This window comes from Lithobates pipiens, unplaced genomic scaffold (assembly GCF_037356315.1).
Source record: "Lithobates pipiens isolate NorthernLeopardFrog02 unplaced genomic scaffold, aLitPip1_a1.2 Scaffold_23, whole genome shotgun sequence".
Lineage (NCBI taxonomy): Eukaryota > Metazoa > Chordata > Amphibia > Anura > Ranidae > Lithobates > Lithobates pipiens.
In genome coordinates this window covers 330,919,097-330,943,061 of record NW_027507785.1, presented here as the reverse complement: position 1 = coordinate 330,943,061, position 23,965 = coordinate 330,919,097, and the positions used below count along the sequence as shown (strand labels likewise).

Genomic DNA, 23,965 nt, shown 5'->3' with positions numbered 1-23,965 from the left:
TATAGTCTATACACCTGTATCCAGAGAAGTGGGGGATGGGCCATGTTTTGGGGCTCTCATCTGCTCTGTATAATCAGCTCCAAGCAATGCTATCTGGTGACATTTTGCACTTGATGGGCTGGGGGTTGTTGTTGGGAGGGGCTGGGGGTTGCTGGGGGTTGTTGTTGGGAGGGGCTGGGGGTTGTTGGGAGGGGCTGGGATTTGTGTTGCAGATATTGCAGTACAGCGAGTCTGGAGGACACTGACATTCCTACATTCCCTGATTATGGCTTTGATGAGTGGAGAGGCGCTGTAAGCAGTCACCATGCTCCTGGCCCTGTGGAAGGGTCTGCACATTTCCTGGCTGTCAGTGCAATGTGTGGGGCTGCTGTGTGCTGGGCTGCTGCTGCTGAAAGCCACTTCCCTCCTCTACAGATGGAAGAAGCTGCACTCAGCTGTGAGGGACTTTCCGGGACCCCCCAGTCACTGGATCTATGGCCACGTCAACCAGGTGAGGATGTCCGCTGTCATTGTTTGTATCTGGAGGGTGAGAAGGAGCTCAGACAGTCCACGCTTCAGGTGTCAGTTCTGGACTTATTAAGGTAGGTGCACCACACAGGTCATCTCTCCCAGAATAAACCTCTAATGCCGCGTGCGCATGGTCCGACTTTCCGGCAGAAAAAGTCAGACGGAATCTTTTCATCGGATATTCCGATCGTGTGTGTGTGGGGGCTTCAGCGGATTTTTTTAGAAAATTCTGACGGACCGAGAAATAGAACAAGTTTTACATTTTTCTGACGGAATCAATTGCTATCGGGAAATACGTTTGTCTGTGTGCTGCTCCGACGGACCAAAAAGGACGCAAGGGCAGCTATTGGCTACTGGCTATTGAACTTCCTTTTCTAGTCCCGTCGTACGCGTTGTACGTCATCACGTTCTAGACGGTTGGACTTTGGTGTGATCTAGGGTGCCCACGTGTCCCGGATTGCCCGGGATTGTCCCGCAATGGACATCTCTGTCCCTGGTCCCGGGCACTTTCATTCCGGGACAATACAATGTCCCGGAATGAAGTAGTGAACACAGCCAGTGCAGCCACCCTATTAACTTCTTTTGCGGAACTGGTTGCTAGGGCCGGCCCCGCCTGGGGTCTAGTAACCAGTGACGTCAGCACAGTAAGGTCGGGAGCGACGCCTGCGCCTAATGCTGCCCTGCTCTTTCCACCCACCTCGGCAGTCGGCACCTCTTCCTTCTCCGGCATGCAGCAGGGAGTCAGAACAGTGTCTCCCGAGTCCCTGACCAGCCCACCTGCTGTGTGTCAGCCTGCCCCACTGCTGCTACTGATGGGGTGGCAGGTGGTGGGTCTGGTTACCAGTGATTACAGTGCCAGGAAGCAGGAGTGGCAGAGGCTGCCAGGCTGACCCCAGAGGAGCACAAAGTATCCAGACTCCGTTCCGGAACGCCTCCTCGCTGTACTTCACCGCAAAAACTGAGAGCAGGTGGCACCGACAAGGAGCTGCAGTAAGCCACACAGGCAGGGGCAGTTCAGGGGGGGGGGGGTGGAAGGGGCACCTGCCCTGGGTGGTTTTCCAATATGCAGTGAGGGGGGTGCATTGGGAGCTTCCATGGGCCTCATTGCCAGGAGTGACTGTTGTTCTCCCTCATTCTCCGCACTGTAACGATCCTCGCTCTGCCTCATCTCTCTTATCTGTGCAGTTATAAATCTGTCTCCTGTAGCCTGTGCCATGCCCACTGTGTGCTTCTACATGGCACACACAGAGGAATGCCACCCTACCTGAGCTCTCCTGGGGTCCTGAGCAGTGAATGGTGATTACAGAGAATCGATCTTTTAGCAGCAGCCGACAGAGACAAGAACAGCTGAAAGATCCGTTCCCTGTAATCACTATTCACTGCCTAATGCCCCATACACACGATGAGATTATCGGACGAATGATCGTCCGTTTTTTTTATTGCATGCTAATCTCAGATCGAATCTGATGAGTTTACTAAAGTCACGAAAATTCCCGCACGACAAAAAAAAAAAATTCGGAAGTGATGTCATGTGTTGTAATGCATTTGTATTGCATTCTCCAACGATAGCTGTCCTGATTAAACGAAAATCGCACGATCTGGCATCGTACGAAAAAAAATTTCCGTGCGTGTCCGATAGAATAATATCGGATGAACTGTCCTAATCGGCTCTCGAAAAGCTCTGTACTAACGATCCGATTATCGTACGATCGCGTCGAAAGCGTTATTTTTCCGTACGATTTTCGGATCGTGTGTACGGGGCATAAGATCGGGCTCTGAAATCCTGAACACCCCTGTGCTCCCCCTTCTCCCTCCAGTCCACTGTGGGGTCCTAACCCCCCCCCCCCGCTCCCAGAGGAGGACAGAACTTCACATGTTACACACTTGCTCCTCATCCAATCTCCCACTGTGAGCTACAGCCATGCTGCTTAAGGTAGAGGGCACACTAATGTAAGGAGGGGGCGCTCTGATGTAAGCACGGGGCACACTAATGTAAGAACGGGGCACACTAATGTAAGGAGGGGGCGCTCTGATGTATAGACGGGGCACACTAATGTAAGGACGGGGCACACTAATGTAAGGAGGGGGCGCTCTGATGTAAGGACGGGGCACACTAATGTAAGGAGGGGGTGCTTTTATGTAAGGACGGGGCACACTAATGTAAGGAGGGGGCGCTCTGATGTAAGGACGGGGCACACTAATGTAAGGACGGGGCACACTAATGTAAGGAGGGGGCGCTCTGATGTATAGACGGGGCACACTAATGTAAGGACGGGGCACACTAATGTAAGGAGGGGGCGCTCTGATGTAAGGACGGGGCACACTAATGTAAGGAGGGGGTGCTTTTATGTAAGGACGGGGCACACTAATGTAAGGACGGGGCACACTAATGTAAGGAGGGGGCGCTCTGATGTAAGCACGGGGCACACTAATGTAAGGAGGGGGTGCTTTTATGTAAGGACGGGGCACACTAATGTAAGGAGGGGGTGCTTTTATGTAAGGACGGGGCACACTAATGTAAGGACGGGGCACACTAATGTAAGGAGGGGGTGCTTTTATGTAAGGAGGGGGCACACTAATGTAAGGACGGGGCACACTAATGTAAGGACGGGGCACACTAATGTAAGGAGGGGGTGCTTTTATATAAGAAGGGGGCGCTCTTATGTAAGGGGGGGGCTGTTATGTAAGGAGGGGGCACACTAATGTAAGCAGGGGGCACTCTTATGTAAGGAGGGGGCGCTCTTATGTAAGGAGGGGCACTTTTATGTAAGGAGGGGGCGCTCTTATGTAAGGAGGGGCACACTAATGTAAGGAGGGGGCGCTCTTATGTAAGGAGGGGGTGCTTTTATGTAAGAAAGGGGCACACTAATGTAAGGAGGGGGCGCTCTTATGTAAGAAAGGGGGCACACTAATGTAAGAAGCGGGGCACACTAATGTAAGGAGGGGGCGCTCTTATGTAAGAAAGGGGGCACACTAATGTAAGGTGGGGGTGCTTTTATGTAAGGAGGGGGCACACTAATGTAAGAAGCGGGGCACACTAATGTGCCCCCTTACATCCTCCAGAGAGTCCCCTTACAACCATGGGAGTGCCACTTAGTACAGTAGTACTAAGGGGCACCCTGGAGGAGGATGTAAGGGGGGGGGGATAGACCTGCTGTACTCCCTGCGGTAGTCCCTATGAAAAGTGATCCTAGCACCCACTTATGATCTTGCACACAGGCCCACTGATTTAATAATATGCCCCAGCCTCAAAAATTGGCCAAAAAAAAAAAAAGTATCAAAAATTATCTGGAAGTCGGGAAATGTGGTCACCCTAGTGTGATCGTGTGTAGGCAAGTCCCTTTCACCCGGACACACCATTCAGACCGGACAGTACCGGGAATGACAAGTCCGCGCCATCATCTGTTGCATGTCTCCCCTCCCCCGCCGTCCCTGCAGCCTGTCTCATTCACACACATAGAAGAACTAAGCTGCCTCCTCCTCCTCCTCCTCCTCATACACACAGGAGGGGGGGGGGGGCAGGAACACACACTGATGTCAGGTCTGTACAAACATTTTTATGCTTTATAGATGGACAGGGAGGAGGGGGGAGGGGCTGGGAAGGAGGAAACTAAAAGGATGTACACTTGGTGGAGTGATTGGGGGGTTAGGAGGATATGTGCTGGGGGGGGGGGGGGTGCTTTGGTATAAGAAAGGACATATACCAGAAGTGTGGGATGAATTTGAAACCTGACAGCCCCTTCCAGCACTAGCCCCTCCCCCCCAGAGTGCCCCCCCAGCACATATCCAACCCCTCCCCTTCCAGCACTAGCCCCCCCCCCAGAGTGCCCCCCATCACATATCAAACCCCACCCCTTCCAGCACTAGCCCTCTCCCCCCCAGATTATATCCAACCTCCCCTTCCAGCACTAGCCCTCCCCCCCAGAATGCCCCCGCAGCACATATCCAACCCCTCTTCCAGCACTAGCCCTCTCCCCCCAGCACACATCCAACCCCCCCTTCCAGCACTAGCCCTCTCCCCCCCAGAGTGCCCCGCAGCACACATCCAACCCCCCGTTCCAACACTAGCCCTCTCCCCCCCAGATCATATCCACCCCCCCTTCCAGCACTAGCCCTCTCCCCCCCCCCAGCACACATCCATCCCCCCTTCCAGCACTAGCCCTCTCCCCCGCAGAGTGCCCCCCCAGCACATGTCCAACCCCCATTCCAGCACTAGCCCTGTCCCCCCCAGAACACATCCAACCCCCCCAGCACTAGCCCTCCCCCCAGAGTGCCCACCCAGCACATATCCAACCCCCGTTTCCAGCACTAGCCCTCACCCTCCCAGAGTACCCCCCCCCCGCACATATCCAACCTCCCCCCCAGCACATATCCAAACCCCCCCAGCACTAGCCCTCTCCCCCACAGCACATATCCAACTTCTCACAGAGGGGATGATCATGGCATCTGGACCCCCGAGAGATGAAGGAAATTTGCCCTGGATGCCCACACTAGCTCCTGCTTGGCAAGTTAGTGGAGCCAAGTGCCAGCACTTGTTCCAGCACTGGGCTCCAGGACTCAGCCCGGATTCATGGGACTCAGGGATTTAGTTCACATCTCAGGAAAGGTCCATTAAAACAACTGGGACAGTTGGGAGGTTTGGATTTGTATTAGAAGGAGGGGGGGATTTGTGTTTGTGGGGGAAAAGTTTGTACTGGCAGGGGGGATTTAGGTAGGAGGATATGTGATGGAACTGGGGAGAGGACTTTTGTAGGAGGGGCTTGGAGGAAAGAGGGTTTGCGCTGGAGAGGATGAGGGGAGAGGAATTGTTCCAGGATGGGGGAGCATGTTGTGCTAGAAGGGGGATTTTTGCTTGGGGGGGGGATGCTGGGGTGGGGTATTTGTGCTGGGATGAGGAGCTGTGCTGGCATAGGGATTTATGGGGTGGAAGGAGATTTGTGCTGGGAAGGGGGATTTTTTTTTTTGGTGGGAGGAGGAGAAAGAGAATTTTTTTTTTTTTGGCAGGGGAAGGGGGTTGTTCTACTGGTATGGGAGGTAGGATTTGGTGGTGGCAGAGGATTTATTCCGAGAGGGGTATTGGGGGAGGAGGGTTTGTACAGATTGGGGAAGAGGATTTCTATGAGGAGGGGGAATTGAGGGGGGCAGGGATAAGTGCTGGGATGGGGAAGAAGGGAGGGGGGGGACTAGGACTGGGGATTTTGGGGATAGTGGAGGAGGACTTGTGCTGAGGAAGGGGGGGGAGAGGATTTGTTTTGCGAGGGGGGAATTGTTCTGGGAGGGGGAGAAATGACTTTTGTTGGTGGGGTGGAGAGTGAGCATAAAGATTAGTGATGGCGTTTTGATGAAAGGGTAACATGGAGGAGAATATTGCTTGCGCGGGGGAATTTTGGACTGTTCTTACCCCTACACCCAGAGCCGCTGATAAGCCAGTACAACTGGCCCTGTAGTACCGGGCCTGGCCAGCAGGGGGGCCCGGCAATATACTATAAAAACGGAATGAAAGAATGCAAAGTAAAAAAAAAAGTGTTTCCTTCCCCTTTTCCAGGCCGCTCACATTTCACTCTAAACAGAGCTGGAGGGGGGCTGAATGTGAGAGCGAGGAGGGAGACATACGAGGTATGACAACAGCAATACAAGTTCTGCAAGGACACACAGCTGTGGCTGAATGGAAACAGGATAGTCGGGACCACAGTAACATGAAGCTAGTCGGCTGCAGTGTCTTCCAGATATCTGTGTCAGCGAACAGGAGATCAGCCTCCCCTCCCTCTTGTCTTGCTGGTTACTTTTTTTTTTCTTTTATCTGCCTAACCTGACCTGCACATTGTCTGATCACACTGATAGGATCTCTGGAAGACTCTGCAGCAGCTGGTAACCATTTCAGTTTATAATCAGCTATTTAGCCAGAGTTGTGTGTGTGCTGCACAGATTGTTTTGTTGTTGTTGAGGATTTACTGCTGGTTTAGGCTGGAAGCTTCACAGCCCCATTATTTGGTTACTGCCCTCCACTAATCCCGAGCAGTTCACTGTTTGTAAGAAAATTTGTATTTTGGAAATTGGATGTGATTCACCCCCCCCTCTGTCTTCTGTCACTTGGTTGTACTTTCTAAGGAAAATCACTGGCTTGATTTTGCAGAGGTGGTTTAAATAGAGTGGATCAGCCCTGTGATACTATATACTTGTACACTGGGTTCAGCCATAAACGCAGTCTCTGACCATCTCCCGAATCAATCATGTCTGCAATCCCTAACCGTCTCCTGTACTATGTCTGCAGTCTCTGATCATCTCCTGTTGTGTGTCTGCAGTCTCTGATCATCTCCTGTACTATGTCTGCAGTCTCTGACCATCTCCTGTACTATGTCTGCAGTCTCTGACCATCTCCTGTAGTATGTCTGCAGTCTCTGACCATCTCCTGTACTATGTCTGCAGTCTCTGACCATCTCCTGTAGTATGTCTGCAGTCTCTGACCATCTCCTGTACTATGTCTGCAGTCTCTGACCATCTCCTCTACTATGTCTGCAGTCTCTGACCATCTCCTGTACTATGTCTGCAGTCTCTGATCTGTCTCCTGTAGTATGTCTGCAGTCTCTGACCTTCTCCTGTAGTATGTCTGCAGTCTCTGATCCGACTCCTGTAGTATGTCTGCAGTCTCTGATCATCTTCTGTACTATGTCTGCAGTCTCTGATCATCTCCTGTACTATGTCTGCAGTCTCTGACCATCTCCTGTACTATGTCTGCAGTCTCTGACCATCTCCGTTACTATGTCTGCAGTCTCTGACCATCTCCTGTACTATGTCTGCAGTCTCTGATCATCTCCATTACTATGTCTGCAGTCTCTGACCGTCTCCTGTACTATGTCTGCAGTCTCTGATCTGTATCCTGTACTATGTCTGCAGTCTCTGACCATCTCCTGTACTATGTCTGCAGTCTCTGATCATCTCCGTTACTATGTCTGCAGTCTCTGATCTGTATCCTGTAGTATGTCTGCAGTCTCTAACCATCTCCTGTACTATGTCTGCAGTCTCTAACCATCTCCTTTACTATGTCTGCAGTCTCTGACCATCTCCTGTATTATGTCTGCAGTCTCTGACCATCTCCTGTATTATATCTGCAGTCTCTGACCATCTCCTGTACTATGTCTGCAGTCTATGACCATCTCCTGTACTATGTCTGCAGTCTCTGATCATCTCCTGTACTATGTCTGCAGTCTCTGACCTTCTCCTGTACTATGTCTGCAGTCTCTGATCATCTCCTGTACTATGTCTGCAGTCTCTGATCTGTCTCCTGTAGTATGTCTGCAGTCTCTGACCTTCTCCTGTAGTATGTCTGCAGTCTCTGATCCGACTCCTGTAGTATGTCTGCAGTCTCTGATCATCTTCTGTACTATGTCTGCAGTCTCTGATCATCTCCTGTACTATGTCTGCAGTCTCTGACCATCTCCTGTACTATGTCTGCAGTCTCTGACCATCTCCTGTACTATGTCTGCAGTCTCTGATCATCTCCGTTACTATGTCTGCAGTCTCTGACCGTCTCCTGTACTATGTCTGCAGTCTCTGATCTGTATCCTGTACTATGTCTGCAGTCTCTGACCATCTCCTGTACTATGTCTGCAGTCTCTGATCATCTCCGTTACTATTTCTGCAGTCTCTGATCATCTCCGTTACTATGTCTGCAGTCTCTGACCGTCTCCTGTACTATGTCTGCAGTCTCTGATCTGTATCCTGTACTATGTCTGCAGTCTCTGACCATCTCCTGTACTATGTCTGCAGTCTCTGATCATCTCCGTTACTATTTCTGCAGTCTCTGATCTGTATCCTGTAGTATGTCTGCAGTCTCTAACCATCTCCTGTACTATGTCTGCAGTCTCTAACCATCTCCTTTACTATGTCTGCAGTCTCTGACCTTCTCCTGTAGTATGTCTGCAGTCTCTGATCCGACTCCTGTAGTATGTCTGCAGTCTCTGATCATCTTCTGTACTATGTCTGCAGTCTCTGATCATCTCCTGTACTATGTCTGCAGTCTCTGACCATCTCCTGTACTATGTCTGCAGTCTCTGACCATCTCCTGTACTATGTCTGCAGTCTCTGATCATCTCCGTTACTATGTCTGCAGTCTCTGACCGTCTCCTGTACTATGTCTGCAGTCTCTGATCTGTATCCTGTACTATGTCTGCAGTCTCTGACCATCTCCTGTACTATGTCTGCAGTCTCTGATCATCTCCGTTACTATTTCTGCAGTCTCTGATCTGTATCCTGTAGTATGTCTGCAGTCTCTAACCATCTCCTGTACTATGTCTGCAGTCTCTAACCATCTCCTTTACTATGTCTGCAGTCTCTGACCATCTCCTGTATTATGTCTGCAGTCTCTGACCATCTCCTGTATTATGTCTGCAGTCTCTGATCATCTCCTGTACTATGTCTGCAGTCTCTGACCGTCTCCTGTACTATGTCTGCAGTCTCTGACCGTCTCCTGTACTATGTCTGCAGTCTCTGATCATCTCCTGTACTATGTCTGCAGTCTCTGATCATCTCCTGTACTATGTCTGCAGTCTCTGATCATCTCCTGTATTATGTCTGCAGTCTCTGACCATCTCCTGTATTATATCTGCAGTCTCTGATCATCTCCTGCTGTACTATGTCTGCAGTCTCTGACCATCTGGGGCAGGTCCAGGGGGGGGCTGAAGGAGGGGCCAGGGGCGGGACCAGGGTGGGGCTGAAGGAGGCCCCGTCAGATCGGCTGTACGGGGCCCCATGATTTCTATCAGCGGCCCTGCCTACACCTTTGACTGCTGTACTCTTTGTTTTGTACTCATGACTCCTACTATGCATTCCACACTGTGCGCCACTAAGCCCTTGTACACACGGTTGGAGATTCCGTCGGAATGTGTCCGATCGGAGCGTTTTGTCGGATAATCCGACTGTGTGTGGTCTGCATCGGACTGTTTCCGTCGGAATATCCGTCGGACCAAATTTTCCAACTTGCCGGAAATATTTTCTGACAAACTGCTCCTATCGGACATACTCCGATCATGTGTAGCCTACTCCGACGGACAAGGTGCCACGCATGCTCACATTCAAATTCCGACACGGAATCGCTCGTTCAGGTAAAACTACGGCTCGTAATCGATATAGCACATTCGTCACGCTGCAATGTTAAAATTTCTTTCATGAAGCGCATTCTCTTGTTCTTTACAATGCTGCAAGAAGGAACTTCTTTTGATGCTCATAGTCACACACACTTCTCCCGAACGGATTTCCTGACTCTTTATTAACCATTTCGGCAATACAATTTTTGATTTCATCACATCTACACAATTTTATATTTTGTTTTGTTTTTTTTGGCTGCTTTTTTTTTTTTTTTTTTTCCTAAACATCTCCTTTTTTGACAGTTTGCTCATTTTTCCATTTTTTTGGGGTGTTTTTTTGTGTGTAAACTTACCACAACAACATTATTGTATTTTTTCTTTTTTAATCTACAGGAGGTTGTTTAGTGTTGGTACCCCTTGTTATTCATGTCACTTTTTTGGGGGAAATGTACCTGCCTGCTCACAAATAAACTGGCCTTTTGGAAGGAAAACACATACACAAGTATTTCATCAAACAAAAAAAAACCTTTATTTTGGTTGCAATAAAATAAAAAGAGGAAGGCAGCGCTGGAGAAACTTGTTACTTTGGTGCAGCCTTTGGCCCCCAGGGCAGACATGAACAAATTAGAATAAGAAAAATTGGTGGCGCCTGAGGAGTACATATCTCAGGGAGAGAAGTCTGGTCCAGAAGTCCTAGAGATCAGGAAAATCAGATGCCATCAATGTCCCCAGGATGTGGATCTTCAAGAGGCTGCATCTTCTGGCAGACCAGACTCATCCCAGGCCATCACTCTCTCGTCTTCCTTAGGCACTTCCTGCCAGGCATCCTTGGAGGCTGTGGCTGGGCTCTTGTAGTTGGGGCAGGAGGAGGAGGAGGGCGTTGTTGGACCTCCTGGCTGCCACTTGCCACAGCCTCCCCCCGACTGAGGTCTTCCTGTGTATGAAAAGGGGACATAGTTTTAGTTTTTTGTTCATCAATCACACCATTTTGTGCTCCTGGCTTTTGCAAATAGAATGTTACCAAATAGAACAGACTATCATTCTGAGCCCAGCATTTTTCATTCCCGTCCCAATCATTTTTGGTCACTACTGTCTATTGAGATGTAAACCACTTTGTTAAATCACAACTTACTGATCAATAAGAACATCTAGTAAACATCATTAAATGTAACACAAGAAATATGTTCAACAATGCAATACCTGTCTCAAGCTGGGCCCCACCACATGTTGCTGCCTGGAAGGCCCAGGTTGGACGTTGGAAGCCTCAGCTGGTGGTGAAAGATGCCTTGAAGGAAGACGGTCGAGTGGTGGCCTGGGTACCCCCTGGTCTACCAGAAAATGCAACCTCTGGAAGTGAACCATCCTGGGGTAATAAACGGCATCTGGATCTCCTGATCTCAAGGACTCCAGGTGCTTCTTTCTCTCCCTGATGTAATCTTCATGGCCCCAATTTTCCTATTCAGATAGGCCATGTCTGCCGTGAGGACCATAATCCGCACCAAAGAAAGAGGTTTCTCCAGCGCTGCCTTCCTCTTTCTTCTGTCGTAATAAAACTGGTTGTGATCTGCCACAGGCAGGGCATCTCCCTGTACAGTTGGAGGAATAGCCCCATAAAATTGGGGTTTACGAATGGATCCATCTTGTCTGCAAGACACAACACAAGACAAACCCTCAAATACTAATAATGCCATGAAAACCCCTCCTAATCTTGTCCCAACATCGGCCTAGATAGAAGAAGTCTAGTCTAGTGATGCACCAAGTTAAAAATGTTACATTCGTTTGCACGATCGTCGTGTCCGCGCATCACTCTGTTCCCAGATCGTATGGACGACCCACACGTGTTGCGTTTTATATACAGTGCGCATGCGTGAAACTCTGCCCGCCCCTGACGTTCTTTCTAGACTATTCCCCGACCCCTTCGCTTTCGGCGCAGTGGGGAGAGCACATGGCGGAGAGAACGCAGGTGCGCAACCACTAACGAGGAGGAGGGGGAGGAAAGCCTGGAGCCTGAAAACGTCCCGATCCAGGAAGAGAAGATTTAAAGCCTCAAATATGTCTTTTGGAGAGATGTTGGAGATGGTGGACATATTGAACAGGACCAACTATGATGGGAAGTATGGACCTTACCCAAACCCAAATATCAGAAAGGCAAGATCATGACTAAAGTTGTGAAGAGTCTTCATAAGAATTTTGGGGTACGCCGATTCAAGGATCAAATGAGAAAACGCTGGTCAGACCTGAAACTGAAAGGAGCATGATCAGTACAGAAGGATCAAGCGTGTTCTTCAAAAAAGTAAGTAGTTGTCGTGTGTTCATATGATTATTCTTGCTTGCATACTGCTCCATGTGCTTTGATTTCATGTTGTGCATTTTAAAATGGCCACTTTCAAGTTCATGTTTTCATACGTTCGTAAGAAACATCGTTCTGCAGGGAAGTATTCCAGCTCAACAAAGTGTCCCCAATAATGTTCTCACCTTGGAGCTCGGCCCAAAAAATCAATTGTACAACACTTCCAAGCAATGTTTCATATTCCGAATTCTGCCCTCTGTGTGCTAATTATTCTGCTTTTACATTCTCATAGGGGAGAGAAGACTCGGCAAGTATGAGGACACCAGGGACCACGCCTCTCCCAAAGAAGGCCAAATACCAAAACCAAAAGCAGAGGAGCAGGAGGAGGAGGAAGGAGAGATCGTTGAAGTTGGGCAAATTATTTTTAATACATGGTGTGTTTTTTTGATTTGTTTTGTAGGTGATGTGGAAGAAGATTCCCGTTTTACCAGTGAAAATGTCCAAATCCTGATTGGGGAGATAATGGGGTGCAATCGGGATTTGGAAAATATACAGCAAAACATCAATGATGTGAAAAATAAAATGAAGAACATCATTGATGTTTTGGGGAGAGTGTGAAACAGCCCAAACTAGCTAGGCTTTTAGTTTTTTAATTTTAAACCACAACTTTTGTATTTTTAGAAAATCCAAATTTGGAAGATGCACAGAGTGTGTAAACATGCGCTATCTCCCATCATGGGGGATCAATGTACGTGTTTTGTGGAAAGAGATGAAGGGGTTGCAGCCCCAAAACATGTACATTGATCCCCCATGATGGGAAATAGCACATGTTAACACACTGTGTGCATCTTTCAAATTTGGATTTTTCCAGGGGTGACACCCCATATGATGAAGGCAATATCAGCCCAGTTTGTACATACTCATGTCTGATATTGTCTTCACTTTTCAAAGTTGAACTTTGTAAGTTCCTGTGTTCTGTATGTTACGCTTTGATACATGCCTGTTTACACAAAAGCACCAAGTACACAAAAATTAGCTGAAAGACTGTTTTTGATACACACAATTTGTTGGTTTGTTGTAAAAACCTTTTCTAAACGCACACGTGAATGTGCTTGGATTAAAAAGTTAAATTATCATCAATGTGTGGCTTCCTTTTTCATTGCGCCAAAGATGTATTTGGAGTTAAATTTGAGATTGCGGTGAGAAGGAGTGTTATTTACTAAAGGAAACTCCACTTTGCACTCCAAGTGCAGTTTCAGGTGTACTTTTGCAGTGCACTTGTAGTGCATAGTGGATGTGCCTTTAGTAAAAAACACCCACAGTGATGTGTTAATTTGGACAATCATGCCATTTTCCTGCCATGGTGCTGAAAATGAGCACGATTTTGGTCAGTAATGTTAACAAAAAAAGGTGTGTGTGTGTGTGTAGCAGACCCACAACATAATAAGCTTATTTGAAGAAGACTGTCCCCTCATCTCGCTCTGGACTTGGGTTTGCACTGTTGGTGAAAAAGGCACAACAAGAAAAAAACTAAATTTACCTAGGAGACACCTAAAACCAAGCCAAGCAGTGAATGAAGGAGTTTCAAATAAAAAATTATTGAGAAAATGCCTCTCAGACATTGTCTGGCATATCAATGGCCCCCCCTACCCACAAAGTAGTCCATGTATTGGGTTCTAACCTCACGGGCGCTTGGGGGGGGCAAGCCAGGATGAGCAGGTTGAAGGCCCGTGAGGTTATCATTATTTTCAAGCAAGTCTGCTTCTTGTTGGCCAACTGAGACCGCATAGTTCACAGAAACTTTGAAGAAAAAAAAATCGTGAAGAACACAGCACGCCAGCACTATGTGATTCAGTTTGTATTCCGCCATGTGGATAGGCGTAAGAAAAAGGCGGAACCGGCTGGCCAGTATTCCAAAGGTGTTCTCCACCACTCTTCGGGCTCTGGACAGGCGGAAATTAAAAATCCTCTGGTCTGGGGTGAGGGTCCTCATGGGGAAAGGCCGCATCAGATGGTTCGCCAGGGCAAACGCCTCATCCGCAACGAAGATGAACAGGAGTACTTCCTGATTCTCCTCTGGGGGTGGCAAGCCCAGACTGCCACTCTGGAGACGCCAGTAGAACTCCGTCCGTGCGAACACTCCACCATCCGACATCCGTCCATTTTGCCCCACGTCCACGTACAAAATGTCATATGTCGCAGACACCACCGCCAACATCACGATACTATGAAACTCCTTATAATTATAATAGTACGACCCCGAGTTGGGTGGTGGGACAATGCGGACGTGCTTCCCATCTATTGCTCCTCCACAATTGGGAAAGTCCCAACGACTGGAAAAGTGGGAGGCCACAGTCTGCCATTCCTGTGGCATTGAAGGACACTGTGGAGTGAAACAAGAACCAAAATTTAGTAATTTAAATAATCAACATTGCAAGCGGATTAGACACCAACATTTTTGGCGAAGATTAGTATAACATTTTGGTAACTGAGTATTTAAAGCCTAAAGTATAAGGTCCCCTTATGAGAGTCATCACCCTCCCCCACCCCCATCCCCCCCATCTGATGGGCCCTTGCTAAAAAATGAGGGGGGGGGATGTTTTGGACTGGTAACCCTCTCCACTTGATTGAGAGCTGAATGGCTAAATAATGTGTGATACTTTGGGAAGCCCCTCCTTACTTACACTATTGACAGCCCACCGGACAGGTAAGAAGTTTCATAATACCAAAAAAAAAAAAAATGGAAGTACATTTTGACATTCTGCTATCACATATCAAGATAATTAATAGGGGAAAAAACAAAAAAAATAAAAAGCATTTGAAAGTATTGAGGCAGGCCCTTGCACTACATGCTTTGGTGAACTCATCCATAAGACCCCTTTCACACTGGGGCGTTTTTCAGGCGCTTTAGCGTTAAAAAAAGCGCCTGTAAAGCGCTTGAAAGAAGCCTCATCTGCAGTCCCAATGTGAAAGCCCGAGTGCTTTAAGAGCCCTTTCACAATGTCAGCGCCCGAAAAACGCTCGTAAAGCGCAGCTTAAACTAGCAGCGCTTTACCAGCGTTTTTCGAGCGTTATTGGGGTGCTTTTAACCCCTGCTAGTGGCCAAATAAAGGGTTAAAAGCGCCCACAAAACGCTGCTGCCAATAGCGTTTTTCAGGCGTTTTTCTGGCATTTTACAGGCGCTTCCCATTGATTTCAATGGGAAGGGGCGCTTTAGGAGCGGTGTATTCACCGTTGCAAAAGCGCTGCAAAGAAGCTGCTTGCAAGACTTTTTTTTAACGCCTGCCAGCGCAGCGCCTCAGTGTGAAAGCACTCGGGCTTTTACATTGGGATTGCAGTTGCAGCTTCTTTCAGGCGTGTTTTTTAACGCTAAAGCGCCTGAAAAACGCCCCAGTGTGAAAGGAATCTCGGTGTGAAAGCACTCGGGCTTTTACATTGGGATTGCAGTTGCGGCTTCTTTCAAGCGCTTTTTTTTACGCTAAAGTGCATGAAAAACGCCTGAAAAACGCCCCAGTGTGAAAAGGGTCTAAATGTGACCATCAAAAAGGTAGGTATAGTGTGTATTGGGTTTGGTAAAGTCATCAGATAGAGGATTGCTATCAGCTGAGCTAGCAGTTGGGGGGGAGGGGGGTTACTAATGAGTTTGGCACAACCAAAAAAAAAAGTCACTTTGTATGAATTGAAGCACACACATCACATTTGTAGAGATTTTAGGGGGTGTTTAGGGAAAAGCAATACTATGGAGCTGACAAAAGACATTGGTAAGTGACTAGACTATAGTTTTATGGGCCAAGAAGAGCATGGTGGGGAAGTTAGTGAGGCAAATATGCCTGAGGACAAAGGGGCAGAGCATATGAATTAGAGCATATTGCAATGATGGTAATTAGGGAATGAGGAAAGAAATGCAAGACATTAGCAATCATGAAATACATAGAATGTGATGTTAAAGGATAAAACTTACCTTCATATAGTCCTTCTGCAGGACCTGAATGATGGCAGAACAGGTCTCTGGAATAATGATCACCAGAGCCTGGGGGGAGATGCCTGTAGAGAACTTGAGGTCCTGAAGGCTTCTCCCAGTCGCCAAGTAGCGCAACGTGGCGATGAGCCTCTGCTCCGGAGTGATGGCTTGCTGCATGCAGGTATCCTGCCTGGTGATATAAGGGGTCAGCAAAGCCAGTAGACGGTGAAAAACGGGGTCCGTCATCCGGAGATAATTCCTGAAATCATCAGGATTATTCTCGCGGATCTCACGGAGCAAAGGCATGTGCGAGAACTGGTGACGCTGGCGCAACCAATTCTTGGTCCACAAACGCCTCCCCTCCCTGTTCATGGACCGGGCTTGTGTCAAAGTAAGAACCCCAACACGAAGCCCCTGCACAGCACAAACTCTACGACGAGTACGTAGACGAAACATGGTTTGAAAACGGTCGGCTCGTCAGAACGGACACCAGAAAGCACCGATAAACAGCAAGGCCTGAAAGAACGACCTGAATAGCAGAAGCAAGCAGACAATAAGAAATGCAAATCAAAGCGTACTATACCAAGATATAGTCCACAATGATCAACAAATACTTACTGACTACACGCACTGATTATCCGATACGCAAAGACAAGCAGAAACTGAAGAGCAGTAGCGATCTGAATCACAAATCTGAAAAGCGCGAATCGTCTCTCACCAAACTTCTACTAACACGCGATAAACACGAGATCAGCAGAAGGAGCCTAAAGGGTGCCGGACGTGGAGCTGAACTTCCCTTTTGTAGGCCCGCCGTACACGGCTTACGTCACCACGTTCTTGGCAACCGGAAATTCCGACAACTTGGTCCGACCGTGTGTATGCAACATCACTTACGGACCTCATCCGGAATTAATCCGACGGATTTGGTCATCGGAATTTCGGATCGTGTGTACAAGGGCTAAAGGGTTCAGGTTTGGCTTGAAGAAAAGGTGGCGACCCTACTCCAACTGCATAGACAGTCCAAAATGTAGCCCCGTACACACGATCAGACTTTTTTCCGCCAACAAAACCGTGGAATTTTGTCCGAAGGGCGTTGGCCCAAACTTGTGTTGCATACACACGGTCACACAAATGTTGGCCAACAATTGCGAACGGAGTGACATACTACGTGGTTTTTCAGGTCTTTAGCGGCCGCTCTTTGGGCTCCTTCTGCTAATTTCGTGTTAGTAGAAGTTTGGTGAGTGTTGATTCTCATTTTTCTTTTTCGCGTTTTATCATTTAGCGATTTTCAGTTAGTTCCTGCACGGCCGTTCGTCGACCAGCCATGTTGCGGAATCGGAGGCGATAACGTGTTATTTATTATTGGCCTTGGAGTTATTGCTTTGACCCAAGTCCAGTCCAGGAACAGGCTAAAGTGAGACGTTCTTGGACCAAAAATTGGTTGCTTTATTAATCGTGACCAATTATGTCGTATGATTTTGCTGCGGGAGCTCCAGGAGAATAAACCGGATGATTTTTGGAATTATCCCTGGATGACGGACCCCTGATTTCACCAACTCTTGGCATTGGTGACACCCCTATATTAAGAAGCAGGATACATGGCGCTTTTATTTTATTTTTTGGTTGAATAATAATGATTTGATTTGGTATATTTTTCTATATTTTTGGATGCATAGAATGCACTTTTTGGTTAAGTTCTATTGGCAGACAGCATGTCTAATTTTATTTGTTTTCTTTTTTTAATGCACAATAAAAAAATGGTGGAGAATAATACTTGGCGATGTGTTTTACTTCAAATGACAGTTTGGGAGTCGGCAGTTTCATTTAAAAAAAATACAATGTAAAATTGACAAGGGACACCAACATATTTGTATCTTTGATCTTAAAAACGACGGGATAATAGTGATGTGGTAACTTGCCCAAAAAGAAAGAAAAACATAATAATATTATTCTTGATATCACTAACAAAAACCTTTGAAATTGTGTTTGCCATAACTCCATCGGTATGTTGGATGGTGTATGTGTACATCGGGTCTGATAAGTGATGTTGGATGGTGGATGTGTACATCGGGTGTGATAAGTGATGTTGGATGGTGGATGTGTACATCGGATCTGATAAGTGATGTTGGATGGTGGATGTGTACATCGGGTCTGATAAGTGATGTTGGATGGTGGATGTGTACATCGGGTCTGATAAGTGATGTTGGATGGTGGATGTGTACATCGGGTCTGATAAGTGATGTTGGATGGTGGATGTGTACATCGGGTCTGATAAGTGATGTTGGATGGTGGATGTGTACATCGGGTCTGATAAGTGGTGTTGGATGGTGGATGTGTACATCGGGTCTGATAAGTGATGTTGGATGGTGGATGTGTACATCGGATCTGATAAGTGATGTTGGATGGTGGATGTGTACATCGGGTCTGATAAGTGATGTTGGATGGTGGATGTGTACATCGGGTCTGATAAGTGATGTTGGATGGTGGATGTGTACATCGGATCTGATAAGTGATGTTGGATGGTGGATGTGTACATCGGGTCTGATAAGTGATGTTGGATGGTGGATGTGTACATCGGGTCTGATAAGTGATGTTGGATGGTGGATGTGTACATCGGGTCTGATAAGTGATGTTGGATGATGGATGTGTACATCGGGTCTGATAAGTGATGTTGGATGATGGATGTGTACATCGGGTCTGATAAGTGATGTTGGATGGTGGATGTGTACATCGGATCTGATAAGTGTACTCTAATCTACTCCTACTCTGGATTTGCAGCAATTATTATTGGCAGATCAGGTTGGACATCTTGTATTCTGGTGACATTTCTCCTCGAGGTTTCCATAACAAAGAAGATGAGGGTCACATAAAACAAGGATCTGGTGTCTCTTGGAGTCCAGCAGATGTTGGGGGTGGTCAGATCCAGGGCTGTCTTTAATATTGATTGGACCCTGGGCAAAAATTTTCTTGGGGCCCCTCCTCGCCCCCCATGCAGTTTCGCTCTCCACCTGCTCTGAGACATACAATAAATAGCAACTAGACTCAAATTTAGTTTACAAAATCAGATCAGGCAGCTATTGCAATTGGTTGCCAGTGGGTTACAGTGTATCATTACCGCTCACTGACTGGTTGCCAGTGGTTACATTGTATCATTACCGCTCACTGACTGGTTTCCAGAGGTTACAGTGTATCCTTATCGCTCACTGACTGGTTTCCAGAGGTTACAGTGTATCATTATCGCTCACTGACTGGTTTCCAGAGGATACAGTGTATCATTACCACTCACTGACTGGTTGCCAAAGGTACAGCACACATTACGGCTCACTGATTAGTTGCTAGAGGTTACAGCACATGATTTCTGCTTGTTGATTGGTTGCTAGAGATTACTGTGGATATGACCTCATGTGGGCATTATATACATATCAATGCTGCCGGCCGCCGCTATTTACATATGAATCAGGACACAGCACGGAACTAAAACCACAAGGGAATTGAAACCAGGATATTTGGCAAGTGTGAGGCAGCTGCTTTGGGCCACGACAACAAAGACAGGGCCCAGGGCAGCTGCCCCTTTTGCCCTGCCTTAAAAACGGCCCTGGTCAGATCTCTGTGACAATACGATGTTCTTAGTTTAAACCTGGGAATGTTTTAGTATTTTTAACATAATTCTTACTTATGTACTGGATATGTCTTTGTGATGCGTTGTTTTTCGGGGTTTTTTGTTTCTTGTTTATTATTTTACGATGTCCATAAATTCGATCTATCTATCATCTCTCTATCTTTGCAGTTCCGCCGGGATGGATTTGATCTGGACCGGTTGATGGTTTGGGTGAAGAAATATCCCAAAGCCTTCCCTGTGTGGATCGGAAAGTTTGTGACGAGTCTGATCATCACTCACCCGGAGTATGCCAAGGCGGTGTTTGGGCGATCAGGTGGGAGCCAAGAAAGGGCTGTATCTGAAATAAGAACTCTCTGTGGTCTTCCCTCTCTGAGGCTTTCGGATGAAAGTTAGGATCCAACCGGATTCCCGCGAGCCAATAGGGTTTTGTTTGTTGGAATCTGATAAATTGGGCTGATCGTGTCCTATACAAGGAAGGATGATTGGGTGTCCTCCGTATCAGGCCATACATGGCACCGCCAGACCATTCCCACCAGATCACAGTCCTAATAATGACCAAAGCCATGTCCTGTCGCCAAACACTGGTTTTCTGTCACCCGATTGGCTGTTTATTGAATTTAAAAACTAGTCAAATAGTAGGGAATGGGGAATGGGGAAAAATTGGGACTTTAAATGAGGTCACAGCCTCCATCCCTATCATTATCAGGCAAAAATTAACCACTTGGCGCCCATGCTACGTCATATGACATCGTGGGCTTTGTGGCGGTATATCTGAACGATGCCTGAGGCCACAGACGTCATTCAGATATCGGTATTTTCAGCCGGCGATTCCCTGCACCATAAGAACGATCATAGCGGCTGTTCCGTTCTTACCCCCCCCCCCCTCCCGCCGCCCTCTGGTCCTTCTACCGACTCACCGCTTCCATCGGTGAGTCGGACACAGGATCCGCTGGCCCCCGGATCGTCCCCGGACGGACATTCCGACAACCAAATCCGTTGGATTTTGTCAGACAGATTTTGTCCGAAACTGTTGCATACACACGGTCGGACAAAGTTGTCAGAAAATCCGATCGTACTTAACGTGATGATGTCCTCACTTATCATCGTTCTTCCTCACCTACCATCGTTCTTCCTCACCTACCATTGTTCTTCCTCACTTTTCATCGTTCTTCCTCATTTATCAATGTTCTTCCTCACCTACCATCGTTCTTCCTCACCTACCATTGTTCTTCCTCACCTACCATCGTTCTTCCTCATTTATCATTGTTCTTCTTCACCTACCATCGTTCTTCCTCACTTACCCTATTCATCCTATTTCCTAAAGAGACAGGCAACTTCCTGTCCTGGGTACTCATATGCCAGTACTTGTGTTGTTTTGTTTCATTAGCATTGCTGTGTCCAGTAGTGCGGTGGTATGATTATATGTTGCATGCTGTATTTTGATATGAAAGGGTTAAGTTGACATAAATTAGTTTTTATATGAATTACATTTTGATGCAGTTATGTTGCTTATAATAATCCCAGCACTGTCCGTATCTGGCCACTAAAGGGAATGTGAAGGGTTAATCCCGCAATACCAAGTCAGGACATTTAAGGATGCTTGCAGTAGTTCCGGGTGGCAATGTGATGAAAACTCATCTTCCAGCATGGTGAGATCTGTGTTCATTGCTCTGCCTGTTTGTGTCTGTGTCAGATCTAATTACTGTGCAGCTCTCACCTGCAGAGCTCTAGACTGAGAGGCCCAGGGATTGTGGGATATATGGTTTCTTCACAGGAAGTGTCAGTTCTCACACTACAGGGAGTGGTTATGCATTAACCTGTGCAGTGTGAGTGCATGCTGCAAGTCTCACGTGTGAACACAAACAGAAATCTCTGACACAGGAATGTGATGATTTACTCTACTATTGGCTATGTGTACAGGGCAACATATGACACCATGACACTGCATGATCAACATCCATCCTGTGAATTAGGGGTGCACCGATACCACTTTTTAAAGACAGAGTACAAGTACCGATACATTTTTTTAATGTCATGTGACAGTGGACTGTCAGTAGTTATTTTTTATTTTTTATTTTTTTACGATTTTATTTTTTACAATACATTTTTTACAATTGTTATTTTTTTGACAATGCTTTTTTCTTTTTTCTTGGTGGGGAGGGGGTGGTGGATGGTGTCAGTGTTTCTTTTATTTTTTATTTACAATTTTACCTTTAAATATTTATTACATTTTTATTTATTTTTATTATTATTATTTTATCAGCCCTGTTGGGGGGTGCTTTGGTGAGATATCAGAGGTCTAGACAGACCCTGGAAATCTCCCTTTTTGAGACAGACACAGTTCCTTTCTCTGCAGCCTCAGCTGCACTGCAGATGAATGCAGAGGAGACAAAGGCTCCTCTCCATTCATAAACTGAGGACACAAATGACGATGTTTCAGTTATGAATAGACAGTCAGTGATCACTGACTCTGTGCAATCAGAAAAGAAAGGAGCCGGTAAATTACAGATTTACCGACTCCTTCCTCCGCTCTCCATCCTGACAGATCTGGGACAGGGAGGGACCGGAGGAGGACAGAGCGGGGCCAGAGGAGCAGGGAGGACACAGAGGGTGGGCATGGAGGACAACGTGGGGCGGGGGGGGGACGGAGGAGCACACAGAGGAGGGCATGGAGAAGGACACGGGACAGTCAGGGGTGATCGGTGCAGCGGTAGGGGGTGGGGGAGTTACAAGCACCGATCTCTCTTTATAGATTTCAATAAAGCAGCTGAAAGCCACGGGGGAGAAGCGGCTGTCAGCTGCTTTATTGAAATCTATACAGGGAGACCGGTGCTTGTAACCCCCCCCCCACCGCTGCACCGATCACCCCTGACTGCCCAGGTATCGGGTCAAGCATCAGAGCATTTGCACGAGTACAAGAACTTGTGCAAATGTTTGGTATCGGCACTGATGACGCAATTAGTATTGGTATCGCTGCAACCCTACTGTGAATGACACCATGACACTACATGATCAACGTCCATCCTATGAATGACACCATGACACACATGATCAACGTACATGCAGATGAAGAACACAGGGTACAGGTAGGAAGATTTATAACGCCTTTGAATGAGATCTCTGGTCACAGCTTTCACTTTCATTGTATAACATCAGCATTATAACAACAATATAAACAATACTTATTACTGACAATCCAATATAAGATTACTTGAAAAATCTCATTTGATTTCATGTTGTGAGTGCTGCCTGTCTGCTGGTCTTCTTTTTCGCCAACTTCCTGGATTCCCAGCATGCTCTGCAGCTTATCCTTCTCCATTCCTAAGGACCACATAACCTATGGTCCCTAGCTGATTCCGGGAACTGACTCCGCCTCCTGAAACTCCTCCCCTCAGAAGGCGGGCTCTGTGAAAAGTGGGACACACCAGTGCCTACTCACAGCACACAGTGACTCCGTGTCCCAGGAAGGATATGTGTAGGGTCTTCACAAACATCCAGGTGGCTCAGAGTGCGAGGAGGGAGCTGGAAATCATTGGAGGACGATGCGGAGATGGAGATCAGATTTTATATTCTCACCATAGATTCAGTTTTACTCTTATGAATGAAATATGAATAGCAGCTAAAAAAACGTTTTATTTCCTTTATCTGCAGATCCAAAAGCACCGATCAACTACAATTTCCTGGTTCCGTGGATCGGTATGTACGGTATCAGTATATATACACAGTGATGGTTTTACGGTCAGCACTCCATCCCTTTAGGCCGGGCCATAAAAGGAGCAATTTTATTTCCTGCATTCCCTCCCATGTAGCCATTGTGTTCACGGTGGGGGGAGGGGGGGGAGCTGCCCCCACCGGGAGAACATAATGATTATTGCTGGCAGCTATAACAGCCACTGGCAATAATCGCATGTAAAACCTGACAGGCTGGTTGTACCCAAGTCGATTGATTGAGCAGTAGGTGTGCCACCTGTCCAGGATTCACCCATTATTCAGACGGGGCTGTGGCTCCCCAAGCAACGAGATGGTCACCCACAAATCTGTGGCCGCCCGGGAGCTGTGGGTGGCTCTCAGGTTCCACATCACTGAAGGGCAGGGCGATCATGTTAGCAACAGCAATATGGCCGTACCACCGGCCGTTCACCGTGGCGCAATACGAGCGCTGCATTAGTATTCTCCTTGGGGCGACCCAAAGGTGTCCCTGGTCTTTTACAATCCCTTGTTTACTACAAAAAAAATAAAAAATTTGCCCTGTGCCACTAGAGTTTTCGGGGTATTGGTCAGCCTGCCCACACATGGTTCGAACCGCCTAGTGGTGGAATAAAAACCCCCGGAGGCTCGGCAAAATGCAGAATTTTCTGAATAATTAGAAAAGCCGTCAGTTAAAGTGGTGTTACCACCAAAAAATAAAAAAACGTTTAAAATTCTTTAAAAAAATGAAAAATAATTGAAAAAAAAAATTTTTTTTTACTCACCTCTAAATACCGGTTGCTAGGGGGTCCCTTGTA

At 47.2% G+C, this 23,965-nt stretch overlaps 1 protein-coding gene across 2 annotated transcripts in view; it reads left to right on the top strand.

The window, feature by feature from the left end:
• The first annotated feature begins 232 nt into the window (after positions 1-232).
• The window catches only part of LOC143926701 (cytochrome P450 4B1-like), a 49,238-nt gene continuing 25,505 nt past the window's right edge, over positions 233-23,965 (top strand). Inside the window, exons 1-3 of one of the 2 annotated variants that reach the window (XM_077450711.1) lie at positions 233-490; positions 19,629-19,773; positions 23,112-23,156. In XM_077450711.1, the coding sequence (XP_077306837.1) occupies positions 305-490; positions 19,629-19,773; positions 23,112-23,156 (376 nt within the window). In that variant the 5' untranslated portion in view covers positions 233-304. Of the gene's footprint in view, positions 491-5,988; positions 6,124-19,628; positions 19,774-23,111; positions 23,157-23,965 lie in introns of those variants that run through there. The other variant, XM_077450712.1, reaches the window with a different exon arrangement.